General features: G+C 47.8%; 1 protein-coding gene across 4 annotated transcripts in view; it reads right to left on the reverse strand.

Annotated features, from left to right (window-relative positions):
• ccdc88c (coiled-coil domain containing 88C) overlaps positions 1 to 15,310 on the reverse strand; it is a 240,256-nt gene that overhangs the window by 52,264 nt on the left and 172,682 nt on the right. For all 4 annotated transcript variants that reach the window (XM_073039398.1, XM_073039399.1, XM_073039400.1 and 1 more), the window contains 7 exons: positions 13,194 to 13,335; positions 12,171 to 12,350; positions 9,533 to 9,694; positions 7,231 to 7,508; positions 4,866 to 5,009; positions 3,101 to 3,287; positions 975 to 1,120 (listed from right to left, as the gene is read on the reverse strand). In XM_073039398.1, coding sequence (XP_072895499.1) covers positions 975 to 1,120; positions 3,101 to 3,287; positions 4,866 to 5,009; positions 7,231 to 7,508; positions 9,533 to 9,694; positions 12,171 to 12,350; positions 13,194 to 13,335 — 1,239 coding nt within the window. The remainder of the gene's footprint in view (positions 1 to 974; positions 1,121 to 3,100; positions 3,288 to 4,865; positions 5,010 to 7,230; positions 7,509 to 9,532; positions 9,695 to 12,170; positions 12,351 to 13,193; positions 13,336 to 15,310) is intronic.

Raw genomic sequence — 15,310 nt, forward strand, 5'->3', positions numbered from 1 at the left:
AAACCTATTAAAGGGTGTTCGAACTGGTCTCAAACTCGAGACTAATCTGGGCCATGCCATCTTCTCACAGCTACCATCGGGCAGGAGGTCCAGAAGCCTGAAGCCCCACACCACCAGGTTCAGGAACACCTACCTCCCTTCAGTCATTTGGTTCTTGAGCCCACTGGCACAACCCTAATCACTACCATGGTATAACAACTCAATGACCACTCTGATCAATTCGCAATGAAATTGACTTCTTTGTTTATTTGTGTTCTCTTTCTTGTAAAAGTTGTGTATAACTTATGCTCAGTTATGAATCTGTTGACAGTTCTGCCTACATCATGCTCCGTGCAATTTGCTTTGTTTGTGAATGCTGCTTATCTGATGACATATGCCTGTGATGCTGCTGCACACGTTTATAATTGCATCTGTGTGTCACCTACAGATGACAATAAACTCAGCTTCGACTTATGATCCAATTACAGTAGTACTCGGAGTAATTGTCTTTTTATGACCTACCATTACAATCTTATTGTTCCCCTACACTATTGACAATTTCCTTATTTGCTCTGCTCATTCTTGCTGACTATTGGTGAGTCAATAGTATAATTTCATTAAAGTGATCACTAATTTCTTATTTTTAAGTTCTTCTCACATAGCCTTGCTGGATTCAATATTGTCAGGTTCAGGAATGGCTACTGCCCTTCGACCATTTAGTTCTTGATCCAGACCCCAATCACTACAGTTCAGCAACACCACGGCTACTTCCAGCACTTTATACTAAAATATTTTTTTGTTCTACTTTTTTTCTTGTAAAAGTTGTGTGCAATTTGTTTTCCTTGTGAACATGCCTGTGATGTTGCTGTAAGAAACTTTTCATACACCTGTTCGTATATGTACGTGCGCATGTGGCAATATATTTGATGTGGGAATGTTGTCGCACAGGAAAACTAGGAGAACAAGAAACGAGGCCGTGTCAGCCCTTGACTCACATGTACTGCTTCTGTTCCTCGTGGTAGAGATCCTTGCTCTCCATGGACCGCTCGAGGAGGTTCTGGTTCTGCTGATTCAGCGTCTGAACCTGACTCAGTAGAAAGTGGTTCTCCTCCTCCAGGTTGCTCTTCAGCTGAGTCAGCAGCTTTGCAAAGACCAGAGAAAGAGAACAAGAGTGAGAAATGGAGACAGAGACTAGAGTCTGTCTCCCCAGCCCAAACTCGAAGGGTTCTGACAACATGCGCCTGAGGAAGATTACAAAGTTCTTGGCTCAGAATAGTTTGCTATCAGCAAGTAAACTTATTAACATTCTAGAATATATAAATATAAGATGGCAAATGTTGTTTTGGCCCTGAGATAATGTCGCAAGCTTATAAAACCCAGGTTAGACCACACTTAGCGTACTATGTTCAGTTCAGTTAATCCACATTATAGGATTAAGAAGGTGCAGAGGAGATTTACCAGGATGCTGCCTAGATGGGAGAACACGTCTTGTGAGGATAGGCTGGGTGAGCTCTTTTCTCTTTGGAGTGAAGGACGATGAAAGTTGGCATGGTAGTGGTGTATAGGTGATAAGAGACAGAGATCAAGTGGACAGCCAGAGACTTGTCTCAGGGTGGTAATGGCTAATAGGAAGGGGCACAATTTTAAGGTGATTGAAGAAAAATATAGGGAGAGATGTCAGTTTTGTTTTTTTACACACACTAAGTGGTGGGTGCATGGAATGCCCTCATAGGGGTGATGGTAGAAGCAGATACATTAGCGACATTTTAAAAAACTCCTAGGCACATGGATGGCAGGGTGTTGATATGTCCCTAGAAAAGGAGGTGTAAGGCACTCCTTCCCTCCGCTAGCCTTCAGCTCACCATGGGCAAGGTGTAGCACCTGCTTAGCCCCCCCAACCCCCTCGATCAAGGTCGTCTGAAGCCATGGGAACAGGTGGTGGATGGTATTACGAGTAGTTGGTGCACATCACAAGTCCTGGTTATGTGACCACTGACAATCCCTGGAGAGTATTGATAGCGGCTGAGGTCACCTGTCTTGTAAAGACACTGCCCAGAAGAAGACACTGGCAAACCACTTTTGTAGAAAAATTTGCCAAGAACAATCACGGTTAAAGACCATGATTGCCCATGTTATACAACACAGCACATAATGATGATGACATACATGGATGGAAGAAAAACAGAGGACTATGTAGGAGGGAGGTGTTAGATGGATCATGGAGTAGGTTGAAAGGCCTGGCACTTGTTGTGAGCTGCTGTGTAGCTCTAAGAGTACACATTATAGGGGTCACATGAAAGTAGCATTTTGACCTGAAACATCAACAATTCCTTTCCCCCAGAGGTACTGCCTTCCTCGAGCGGATTGTTTGTTGTGTGTGGATCTTTTGTTTTTAATGGCCTGCCTCTGTTTTCTATGTACCAGTTAATAATTTTATAACCATATAACAATTACAGCACGGAAACAGGCCATCTCGGCCCTTCTAGTCCGTGCCAAACGCTTACTGTCACCTAGTCCCACCTACCTGCACTCAGCCCATAACCCTCCATTCCTTATCACCAGATTACCCAACTCAAATGGGACCAAGTCACAGTAGGACTGTCACCAGTGGATGGATGGGTGCACTGCTCAAGAATTAATCAAGACGTTTGGACCTGGGAAGGATTTTTAATAGAATTAATAAGGCGAAATGAGTTATATTAGTACAGCACATTAACAGGCCCTTTCAGAACAAAATGCTTGTATGGAACAATGTGCCAAATTAAATTAAATCTCTTGGTTTAGGCAGAGGCTTTATAAAGCATTGATCACACTGGAGCACTGTGAGAATTTATGTGTCCCCTATTTGAAAAAGGATGTGCTGGAATCTGTGGCAATCAACTCCACAGATTTGCCACCCTCGTCTCCATTCTAAATGGGCATCCCTCTATTCTGAGGCTGTGTTCTCTAGTCCTAGACTCACCCACTAAAGGAACCATCCTCTTCACATCCGCTCCATCTTGGCCTTTCAATGTTCGTTAGGTTTCAATGAGATTCGCCCCCTCCACCCCAGTCTTCTAAACTCCAGTGAGTACAGGCGTAGAGCCAAACGTTAATCCCTTCATTCTCCTTCTGTTATTACCTCACAGTGATTCCCAATCTTGGTTTGCGAGATGTCCAGGTTCTGGTGCTTCTCCTTCAGTTCGTGATACTGGGCCTTCCAGTGCTCCAGCTCCAGCTTGCTGCTGTTCAGACTGCTCTTGCACTCCTTGGCCAGGCCCTGCAGCCGGTCGCACTCCTCCTTCAGCACGCTGTTCAGCGAGTGCAGCCTGCAACACAAAGCGCGCGGCCTCCCAGTCAGTTGTGTGAGGGGGTGCAGGAATGGGGAGCTCGCGTGGGCACCCCGCTAGAGGACAACTCACAGCACTGGGCACCCCACTGCCCAGAGGCAGACATGAGGGCAGAGGAGTCTAACAAGGATTGGAGGTAATTAGTTATAAAGGGAGATTGGTTCGGCTGGAGTGGGCTGTGTTCAAATCAGACTTAACACTCTCAGAGGCCCGTGCTGGGGTTGGAGGACTGACTGAGTATGTTGGTGGGTGGGAGGGAGGAAAGGGGCTTGTTTTGCTGTTGCTTGTTGTGTTCTGTGTTGTCCTGCTCAACACTGCGGGTATGCTAGGGTGGCGCTGGAAAGTGTTGTGACACTTCCAGCTGCCCCGAGCACAAACTTGGGTGTGTTGGTTGTTAACACAATCAATGCATTTCACTGCATGCTTCAGTGTGCATGTGATAAATAAATCTGGATCTTGAATCTCGGTGAGGTAGCGAGGGAGTCACTCGGTGAGGTAGTGAGGGAGTCACTTGAATAGACCACAGAGCTCCCTAAAGTCGAGTTCCTTATGTCCAGTCAATGCTTATTCCTTATCCAGTTTGGCAGTTTGTCACTAGCTTGTTCTGGGAGCTTGCTGTGTGTGCACTGGCTGTCTAAGCATTTTGTAGAGAGTGAAATGATTTAGCTTTTAAAAAGGCACCAGGGCAAGCAATGAGCAGTCTTGACTCCGACCAATGCATCCTAAGCAACACACCTTCCCTCATAGACCCCACCCATCAACTTCCTACACAGGAATTTCCCCCCCCATACCTTCCCTCATAAAGCCCACACCTGAACTTCCTACATAGGCCCCACCCACACCTGAATGTATGGGCCCCAGCCCTCAGCTGTCCTCACACACCTTATCCCACAGGCCTTCCAGAACAGGCCTCACCCTCACCTATCCTCATGTGCTTCACCCCTCACTTCTGCTCACACAGGCCCAACCCCCACCTGTTCATAACAAACTCACCCACATTTGACTGTACAACCTTCTCAGTTCCATTCTAACTTGAATACCAGGCTCTGATCTCGGCTGGCTGAATGAGCCAAGCTCTGCCCCTACCTGTCAGTAGGGGCTCTGGCTCTGCCCGATTTGAATGCCGAGGCTAGGTTCCGCCCTCACATTTGCAAAAATTCCAGGCTCTGCCCTTATTTGAGATTAGGCCCCACCTCCTTGTCCAGGCTCCACCCCTTATCCGGTGGCTGAGTTTAGGCCCCACCTCCTTGCCCAGGCTCCACTCCTAATTAGTTGACTCTGAGATTAGGCCCCGCCTCCTTGCCCAGGCTCCACCACTTATCCGTTGGCTCTGAGATTAGGCCCTGCCTCCTTGTCCAGGCTCCACCCCTTATCCGGTGGCTGAGTTTAGGCCCCGCCTCCTTGCCCAGGCTCCACTCCTAATTAGTTGGCTCTGAGATTAGGCCCTGCCTCCTTGCTCAGGCTCCACCCCTTATCCGGTGGCTCTGAGATTAGGCCCCGTCTCCTCGTGTGCACTCAGCCCCGTTGAACTGTCCACCCTTGTACCTGGTCGCTCACCTGCTCACATCAGCCTTCAGCTGTCTGTTCTCCTCTGTGATGGCTGCGTTCCTCCTGGATTCCCGCTGCAGACTCTCCCTCTGGGCGTGAAGCTCTGAGTCCAGCTGCTCCACCTCGGCCTGCTTTTTCAGCAGCCCCAGGTACCTGCGCACAGAGACAGGGCAAAGCAGTCACACCAGGGCTCCACAACGGCCGTGGGAGCCAACATGGAGACTCACACTGCAACACCGGCAGGCAGGGTGAGCCTCTCCTTCCCTCTTGAGTGTAATGTACAGAAGACAACAAACTGAGTAAATACAAAAAGAAAAATATTATAATGATAAACACATAAGCAATAAATATCTAGAACACGAGATGAAGAGTCCTTGAAAATGAGTTCATAGGTTATGGGAACAGTTCAGCGATAGGGCGAGTGAAGTTGAGTGAAGTAACCCCACTGGTTCAAGAGCCTGATGGTTGAGGGGTAATAACTGTTCCTGAACCTGGTGGTGTGGGTCCTCAGGCTCCTGTACCACCTTCCTGATGGCAGCAGTGAGAAGAAAGCATGGTCTGGATGGTGGGGGTCCCTGATAATGGATGCTGCTTTCCTGCAGCAGTGCTCCTTGTAGATGTGCTCAATGGGGGGCAGGTCTTTACCTGTGATGGACTGGGCCATATCCAGTACGTTTTGTAGGATCTTCTGTTCAAGGACATTGGTGCTTCCACACCAGGCGGTGATGCAGCCAGTCAATATACTCTCCACCACACCTCTATAGAAGTTTGTCAAAGTTTTAGATGAGACGTTGAATTTTTGTAAACTTCTAAGAGAGTGGAGACCCTGCCATACTTTCTTTGTAAAGGCACTCGGGTGCTGAAATGAGCCCTCTGGAACGAGTCGCTGACCCTCTTCAGCTCTGCTCTCCTGATGTGGACTGGCTTATGGACCTCCAGCTTCCTCCTCTTCAAGGCAATAATCAGCTCCTCGATCTTGCTGACATTGAGTGAAAGGTTCATCAAGACTGAAGAGTCTCGGCCCAAGACACCTACATAGATACTGCCGGGCCTGCTGTGTTCCTCCAGCATTTTGTGTGTGTTCCTCTGGATTTCCAGCTTCTGCCGAACCTCTCGTGCTTATTTATTGATTTTATTTAGAGACACAGCACAGTAAATGGCCCTTCCAGCTCAACAAGCCTGCGATGCCCAGTTACAACCATGTGTCCGATACACCTTACCCACAGTCTGTCTTTGGAATGTGGGAGGAAACCTGAGTATCTGGAGGAAACCCACACATACAAAGTCCAAACAAACAGCAGTGTGAATTGAACTCGGTCCGCTGGTGCTGTAATCTCATTTCGTTAACGCCTACGCTACCGGGCTGCCACATTTATTTTTTGTATTTCTTATTGCAACTTACAGCAAGTTTTATGTCTGGCACTGTACTGCTGCAACAAAATGACAAGTATCACAACTTAAGTCAGTGATTATAAACCTGACTCTCATTATGATTATGGCATTTTAAGTTTCTAGAAACACACCAGATTCTGCAGATGCTGGAAATCTTGAGCATCACCCACACGAGATGCTGGAGCAACTCTGTATGCCTTGCAGCAGCTATGGAGAGAATCAAGCAACTGACGTTTCAGACCGAGGCCCTTCATCAGGACCAACGCAGGATCTTGGCCTGAGACCTCAGGATTTTGCTCTCTTTTTGCATGACATACGTAAGTTTTTATATTTCTTATTGTAGCTGAAAGTAATGTTTTATGTGCTGGACTGTAATGTTGCTGCAGAACAAACTTCAATAGATACAGAGTGAAAAGTATCCTGGCTGGCTGCATCATGGCCTGGTACAGGAACACCAATGCCCAGGAACAGAAAACTCTACAAAGTGTGCTGGATAAAGCCCAGTCGATCACAGGCAAACCCTCCCCAGCATTCAGTGCATTTATAAGGAGCACTGCCGCAAGAAGGCAACATCCACCAAAGGACCTTAAAAGTCCAGGCTCGACACTCTCTTTTCACTTCTACCATTACACAGGAGGTCCCACATCACCCTACAACCATCAGGCTCCTGAAACAGCGCGGATATCTTCACTCACCTAAACACTGAGCTGATTCCACAACCTACAGATTCACTTTCAAAGACTCTACACCTCACGTTCTCAGTATTATTTATTTAGGTTTTCTTATTAATATTTGCACAAGATTTGTCTTCTTTTGCACTTGCAGGGAAATGAATCTCAGGGTAGTATATGCTGGCATGTTTCAATCATCACCTTACCTTGACACTACTTTGAATTTCACAGCTCACGTCAGTGAGAAGAACCCGATTTGGATGAATTTCACAGCTCACGTCAGTGAGAAGAACCCGATTTGGATTCGTTACCTGGTCTCCAGATCCTTGTGTTGAGTCTCCAGGCTCCTGTACGATGACTTGAAGGAGGCCTGCTGGGCGATGAGGGCCTCACACTCGGTGGACTGCCGCCCGTTCAGCGCCATCAGCCGCTCGTGGTCCTGTAACAGGGAGTCGTGGGCCACCTTCAGCTCCTCCTTCTGCCGGGCGAGGCCATCCCGCTCGTTCTCCACCGCCGACTGCGCATTCTGCAGCATTGCGTTCTGGCCCATAAGAGCTGCGCTCTGTGAGTTCAGGGTCGAGTTCTCCACCTGTGATGGCAGCACACCACACAACCCCCAGGAGACAGAGGCAACGTTACACCTTGCAAGACCACCAGCCCATAAGATACAAGAGCAGAATTAGGCCATTCTGCCCATCGAATCAGCTCTGCCATTCCATAATGGCTGATCCCTGATCCTATTCAACCCCATACACCTGCCTGTCGCCATATCCTTTGATGCCCTGACCAATCCGGAAACTATCAACATACTTAAATACATGCATGGATTTGACCTCCTCTGCAGTCTGTGGCAGAGCATTCCACAGATTCATTACACTCTGGCTAAAAAAATTTCTCCTTGCTTTTGTTCTAAAAGGTTGCCCCTCAATTTTGAGGCTGTGCCCTCTAGTTCTGGATATCCCCGACCATAAGAAACGCCCTCTCCACATCCACCTTATCTAGTCCTTTTAACATTCGGTAGGTTTCAATGAGATTCTACCCACATTCTTCTAAATTCCAGTGAGTACAAGCCCAAAGCTGCCAAACGCTTCTCATGTTAACCCCTTCATTCCCAAAATCATCCTCATGAACTTTCTCTGAACTCTCTCCAATGACAACACATCCTTTCTGAGATATGGGGTCCAAAACTGTTGACAATACTCCAAGTGCAGCCTGACTAGTGTCGTATAAATGCTCAGCATTATTTCCTTCTATTCCCCTTGAAATAAATGGCAACATTGCATTTGCCTTCTTTATCACAGACTCAACCTGTAAATTAACCTTCTGGGAGTCTTGCACAAGGACTCCTAAGGCCACCTGTACCTCTGATGATTGAACCTTCTCCCCATTTAGATAATAGTCTGCACTATTGTTTCTTTTACCAAAATGCATTATCATACATTTCCCAACGCGGTATTCCATCTGACACTTTTTGCCCATGCTTCCGATTTGTCTAAGTCCTGCTGTAATTGCATTGCTTCCTCAGCCTACCTACCCCTCCACCTATCTTTGTATCACCAGCAAACTTTGCCACAAAGCCATCAGTTCCGTTATCCACATCACTGACAAACAATGTGAAAAGTAGCGGTCCCAATACTAACTCTCTGAGGAACACCACTAGTCACTGACAGCCACCCAGAAAAGGCCCCCTTTATTCCCACTTGCTGCCTCCTGCCTGTCAGCCATTCCTCTATCCATGCCAGTTTCTTGTAATGCCATAGGATTTTATCTTGTTAAACAGCCACATGTGTGCCACTTTATCAAATGCCTTCTGAAAATCCAAGTAAATGACATCCACTGCCTCTCCTTTGTCCGGCCACCCTGCTTGTTACTTCCTCAAGGAACTCTAATAGATTTGTCAGACAAGATTTCCCTTTATGAAACCATGCTGACTTTGACTTATTTTATCATTAGTCTCCAAGTACCTCATCCTTAATAATAGACTCCAACACTTTCCCAACCACTGAGGTTAGGTTAACTGGCCTATAAAGTCCTTTTCTTTTGCCTCCCTCCCTTCTTGAAGAGTGGAGTGACATCTGCAATCTTCCAGTCCTCCAGGATCATGCCAGAATCAAGTGATTCTTGAAAGACAGCTGAAGCTTCTGCAAAGACCAAAGCTCTGAAGTGTGAACTCTGGGTATCACACCCCATTCCCCTGAATAGTGACAGAGGACCATTACCCCCAGACTGCAGACTCTGGGTGTCACACCCCATTCCCCCGAGACAGTGACAGAGGACCAATACCCCCAGACAGTGACAGAGGACCAATACCCCCAGACAGTAACAGAGGACCAATACCCCCGAGACAGTGACAGAGGACCAATACCCCCAGACAGTGACAGAGGACCAATACCCCCAGACAGTGACAGAGGACAAATACCCCCAGACAGTGACAGAGGACCAATACCCCCGAGACAGTGACAGAGGACCAAAACCCAATGGTGGCAGGGAGGGATGGAGGGGAGAGGGGTCTAGGGTATGGGAGTGAGGGGATCATATGACGATTGGAAGGAAGGGGGAGGGACGGATGGGCGAGGGGGTTCAGGTTGCAGGCGGTGGGGAGCATGTAGATACCTGCAGCTTGGCGTTCTGGATCTGCAGAGCATTGCTGTGCTCCTGCATGGACGCGGCCTGACGCTGCAACATCACAATCTGAGAGTTGACCGCACTGTTCTGCGCTTCCAGCTGCTTTATCTGCTCCTTCAGTAAGTCCTTCTCCGCTTGCAACGCCGCGTTCTGCAAACACAGCAACTTCAGATGCAGCAAGAGAAACACTCGCCAAGCAGCACGAAGGACACACAGGCCATCACGAACATTACAGCACAGCACAGGTTCCGCCATGTTGTGCCAACCCTTTCACCTACTCTATCTAATGGTTAGACTGATCTTGGAGAAAGGCAAAAGGTCAATGAAAGAAAAATGCAGGGTTAGATTCTTAATCCTTTCCTCCCACATAAACATCCATTTCTTTTTCACCCATGTGCCTATCTAAGAGTCTCTAAAATGCCCCTAATGTATCTGCCTCGAGCACCCCCCTGGCAGGGTGTTCCACACACCACCCACTCTCTCTGTAAAAAAACAACCCCTCTACATTTCAAAAAATAAAAACACAAAATGCTGGCAGAACTCAGCAGGCCAGACAGCATCTATGGGGGGAGGTAGTGACGATGTTTCGGGCCGAAACCCTTCATCGGGAGTGAAGTAACATGGGATGGTCGAGGGGGGATAAGAAGTGGGGGGGAGGGATGAAGTAGAGAGCTGGGAAGTGATAGGTTGGAGGGAAATGGGCTAGGGGGAAGGTGGATAACTATGGGAAATAAAAGAGAAAGAAAGGTAGGGCTGGGGGGAGATTATAGTGAGGGGGAAGAAAGAGAGAGAAAGAGAACCAGACTAAAATTACAGATAGGGATGGGGTAAGGGGGGGGGGGGGCAGGGGTATCAACGGAGGTCTGTGAGTTGAATGTTCATGCCGGCAGGAAGGAGGCTACCTAGGAGGGAGATAAGGTATTGCTCCATCGACCTGCGTGTGGCCTCATCTTGATGGTAGAGGAGACTGTGGACAGACATGTCGGAGTGGGAGTGGTCTGTGGAATTGAAGTGTGTGGCCACAGGGAGATCCCGCCACTGCTGGAGGACCGAGTGCCGGTGTTCGGCGAAACGGTTTCCCAGTCTGCGGCGGGTCTCCCAATGTATAAATGGCCACATCGGGAGCACCAGATACAGTATATCACCCCAGTTGACTCGCAGGTGAAGTGGTGCCTCACCTGAAAGGACTGTCTGGGGCCTGGGATGGTGGTGAGGGAAGAAGTGTGGGGGCAGGTGTAGCACTTCTTCCGTTTGCAGGGATGAGTGCCTGGAGGGAGGTCGGTGGGGAGGGATGGGGGGGATGAATGGACAAGGGAGTCACGTAGGGAACGATCCCTGTGGAAAGCCGAGAGTGGGGGGGAGGGGAAGATGTGTCTGGTGGTGGCACTTATCCCTGCCCCCACACTTCTTCCCTCATCATCTGTCTGTCAAGATGAGGCCACAGGCAGGTCGATGGAGCAATGCCTTATCTCCCGCCTAGGTAGCCTCCTTCCTGCCGGCATGAACATCCAACTCACTGACCTCTGTTGATACCCCTGCCCCCCCTTACCCCACCCCTATCTATAATTTTACTGGTTCTCTTTCTCCCTCTTTCTCCCCCCTCACTATAATCTCCCCCCAGCCCTACTTTTCTTTCTCTTTTATTTCCCATAGTTCGCCACCTTCCCCCTAGCCCCTTTCCCTTCAGCCTATCACTTCCCAGCTCTCTACTTCATCCCTCCCCCCACTTCTTATCCCCCCTCGACCATCCCATGTTACTTCACTCCTGATGAAGGGTTTCGGCCCGAAACGTCGTCACTACCTCCTCCCATAGATGCTGTCTGGCCTGCTGAGTTCTGCCAGCATTTTGTGTTTTTATTTATTTCCAGCATCTGCAGATTCACTCGTGTTCCCTCTACATTTCAGGTTGAAACCCTATATCAGGATTTAACATAGAATACCAGGTCATTCAGCCCAAGGTGCCGTGTTGATCTTGATGCCAGTTTATACTAAATGCCCTCCCCCGTCTATCACCCACATCCCTCCATTCTCTTCATATTCACCTCCTCTTAAACTCCACCAAAGTGTCTGCCTCCACTACTATCCCTGGTGACCCAGTCCAGGCACCAGCACAAAAACTCAGCTCTCACGCCACCTTTAAACATCTCACCCTCTAACCTTAAAAGCCTGCCCTATGGTGTCTGACACCCAGGGGAAAGGATTCTGACTGTCTGCTCTGTCTATGCTTCTCAGAATTTTCAAAATCCTCCATCAAGTTTCCCCTCAGGGAGAGCAACCCAACATTGCCCAACCTTTGCTCATAGATCATTCTCGCCACCCTGGGGAACCTCTTCTGCACCCTCTTCATGTCCTTCCTGTAGCAGGGCTAAGATTCGCCAAGATTCCTCACTGGCTTCCCCAGCATTGAAGACATCTTCAAAAGGCCATGCCTCAAAAAGGTGTTATCCATCATTAGGGACCGCCATTACCCAGGATATTCTTATTGCTGCCATCAGGGAGGAGGTACAGGACCTGAAGACACACACTCGATGTTTTAGAAACATTACATCCCTCCCCCTCTCTGCCCATGCATGATATCCCCAGCCCTCGTGGGGCTACACCTCGGGGCCCCAGCACCCGGACTCACGTTCCTCTCCACCTCGATGACCGTGTCCTTCACTTTCAGCAGCTCCAGCGTGGTCTCCCGACTTTCCTTCTCCCATTTCTCTTTCTCTGCGCTGCTTGGCGGAGAGGTACCTACTGGGGAGTTCAGCGAAAGCTTCTCCTCCTCCTGACGCTGCAACAGCGCTTCCAGATTCCACTTCACCTGGGGAACAAGAGGCACGCTGACAGAGTTAGACTTTAAAGGAAGAGGTTTTAAAGATTAGCTTTACTTGAAACATCAAAACATACAGTGAGATGTGTTGTTTGCATCAATGACCAACACAGTCTTAGTCCATCTTCATTATTTATTTAATCAGATTTATTTGCCACATGCACATCGGAACATTGAAATTTGGTGCAATGTTTCATTTTGTGTCGAGGACAGTCAGAGAATGTGCTGGGGGGCAGCCCGCAAGTATCGCCATGGTTCCAGCACCAACGTAGCATGTCCAGAACTCACTGACCCTACATCTCTGGGATGTGTGGGGAAACCGGAGCACCCAGGGGAAACCCAAGCGGTCAGGGGGAGAACATACAAACTCCTTACAGACAGCAGCAGGAATTGAACCCCAGTCACTAACACAAGTATTAGTTAGTGTTATACCAACTGCTACGCTACAGAAGATAAGTAACCTGTTCAGCAGATACTGAGTCACACTGCAGCTTTGCAGACTAAGGAGCATTAGTATTGAACCCAAGGACAAGCCATTGGGTATATTTAAAGCACAGTTTGATAAGTTTATGATTATTAAGGGTGTCAAAGGTTGCGGGAGAACGTGGGGAAATAGGGGGAAAATAATCAGCCATGATGGAATGGTAGAATAAACTCGACGGGCTGAAAAGCCTAAACCTGCCCCTACGTCTTATGGTCTAAGTTACGAAAAGTTTAGCAACAGGTGATTTTACAAACTGTAAGGAAGCATAAAGAAAGCTGAAATCACCAGGATAAACAGAATAAAAACAACAACCTGGGCCCTAATCCAACAAGAGAGACCTTCCTCCTTACCGCGCTCAGCTCACTACGCAGCTGCTGGTTCAAGTTGCTGGACTCAGCCAGTCGGGACTCCAGTGCCTGGACTTTTTCCTCCTTGATGTCTAGTGTTTTCTTTAGCGTAGATTCAATCCTGGTCTCCAGGAGCCTGTATTTACTGAAGACAACATTAAAAAACAGAAGTATTGGTCTTTGGCATGTCAAACTCACCCTTGTGACTAATACATGAAAGAAGCCAAGATTTTTATTCTTCAGCCTCCCGACAAATCCCTTCTCCACCAATTGCTCAACTTCAAGCAACTGCTGGATCGGTCCCCTTCTGTGCGGATAAATCGATTTTTTTATTGTCACATGTACCTATGTACACTGAGAAACTGTTTTGCATGCCGTCCGTACAGATAATGTCATCAGATCACTACATTGTGGAAGTACACAAGAAAACAACAAATGTACAGAACAGGCCAAGACCCTTCATCAGAACCAACTGAAGGAAAAGATAGTAAGAGAATTTTCAGCCCGAAATATCGACTGTACTTCTTCCTATAGATGCTGCCTAGCCTGCTGCGTTCCACCAGCATTTTGTGTGTGTTGCTTGAATTTCCAGCATCTGCAGATTTCCTTGTGAGTGTACAGAATAAAATGTTACAGTTATAGAGAAAGTGCACAACAGGAAGATTGCGATGGCTGAGTGTTTAAAGTGTTAGGCTTGAAATCCAATGGGGATATCCCACGTAGGTTCAAAGCTTGCTCACAAAACTTACACTGCAGGCACCAGGACCGGGCAACTGACGACCTCTAGTAATTTTAAAGTGCCGCTGTAGCACAGAAGCTAGCGCAATGCTATTGCAGCTTGAAGAGTTCTGGAGATCATTTCTGGCACTGCCAGTAAGGAGTTTGCACATCCTCCCCGGGAGCATAGTGGGTTTCCTCCATATGCTCCAGTTTCCTCCCACAGTCTAAAGACAGACCGGTTAGTAGGTTAATTGGTCATTGTAAATTGTCCTGTGATTTGCAAATGCCCTCTACTCTGTAAGAAGGGAGGAAGGCAGAAGAAACAAAATAATAGGTCTGTTATCCTGACTTCAGTGGTTGGAAAGATGTTGGTTTCTATTATTAAGAATGACATTTCAGGGTACTTGGAGACACATGATAAAATAGGCCAAAGTCAGCATAGTTTTCAGAAGGCCTTTGACAAGGTGCCACACATGTCCTTACCCATGGTATTACAGGAAAGGTACCAGCATGGATAGAAGATTGGTTGGCTGGCAGGAGGCAAAGAATGGGGGGAAAGGGGCCTATTCTGGTTGGCTGCTGTTGACTAGTGGTGTGCTGCAAGGGTCAGTGTGGGACCGCTGCTTTTCACGTTATGTGTCAATGATTTAGATGACACAATTGATGGCTTTGTGCCCAATCTTGAGGATGTTACGAAGATAGGTGGAGGGGCAGATAGTATTGAGGAAGCAGAGTGTCTGCAGAGGAACCAAGACAGATTGGGAGAATAGGCAAAGGAGGGACAGATATAATATAATGTAGCGAAGTGTATGGTCATGACCTTGACAGAAGGAACGAAGGTGTGGACTATTTTCTAAATGGGGAGAAAATTCAAAAATCGGAGGTGCAAAGGGACTTGGAAGTCCTTCTGCAGGATTCCCTAAAGGTTAACTTGCAGGTTGAGTTGGTTGTAAGGAAGGCAAATGCAATGCTAGCATTTATTTTGAGAGGACTAGAATACAAAAGCAAGGATTAATACTGAGGCTTTATGAAGTATTAGTCAGACTGCACTTGGAGTATTGCAAGCAGCTTTGGGCCCTTTACCTAAGAAAGGATGCACTGGCATTGGGGAGGGTCCAAAGGAAGAGCACGAGAACGGTCCCAGGTATGAAAATCGTGACATATGAGAAAAGCCAAGATGGCTCTGAGACAGCACTCGCTGAAGTTCAGAAGAGCGAGGAGGAATCTCATTGAAACCTATCGAATATTGAAAAGCCAAGATAGAGTGGACTGTGGAGAGGATGTTTCCTATAGCGCGGGTGTCTAGGAACAGAGGGCACAGCCTTAGAATTGAGCTAAGTCCATTTTGAACAGAGATGAGGAAAAGTTTCTTTAGCCAGAGGATGGTGAATCTGTGGAAT

The sequence above is a fragment of the Hemitrygon akajei genome, chromosome 3, assembly GCF_048418815.1.
Source record: "Hemitrygon akajei chromosome 3, sHemAka1.3, whole genome shotgun sequence".
NCBI lineage: Eukaryota > Metazoa > Chordata > Chondrichthyes > Myliobatiformes > Dasyatidae > Hemitrygon > Hemitrygon akajei.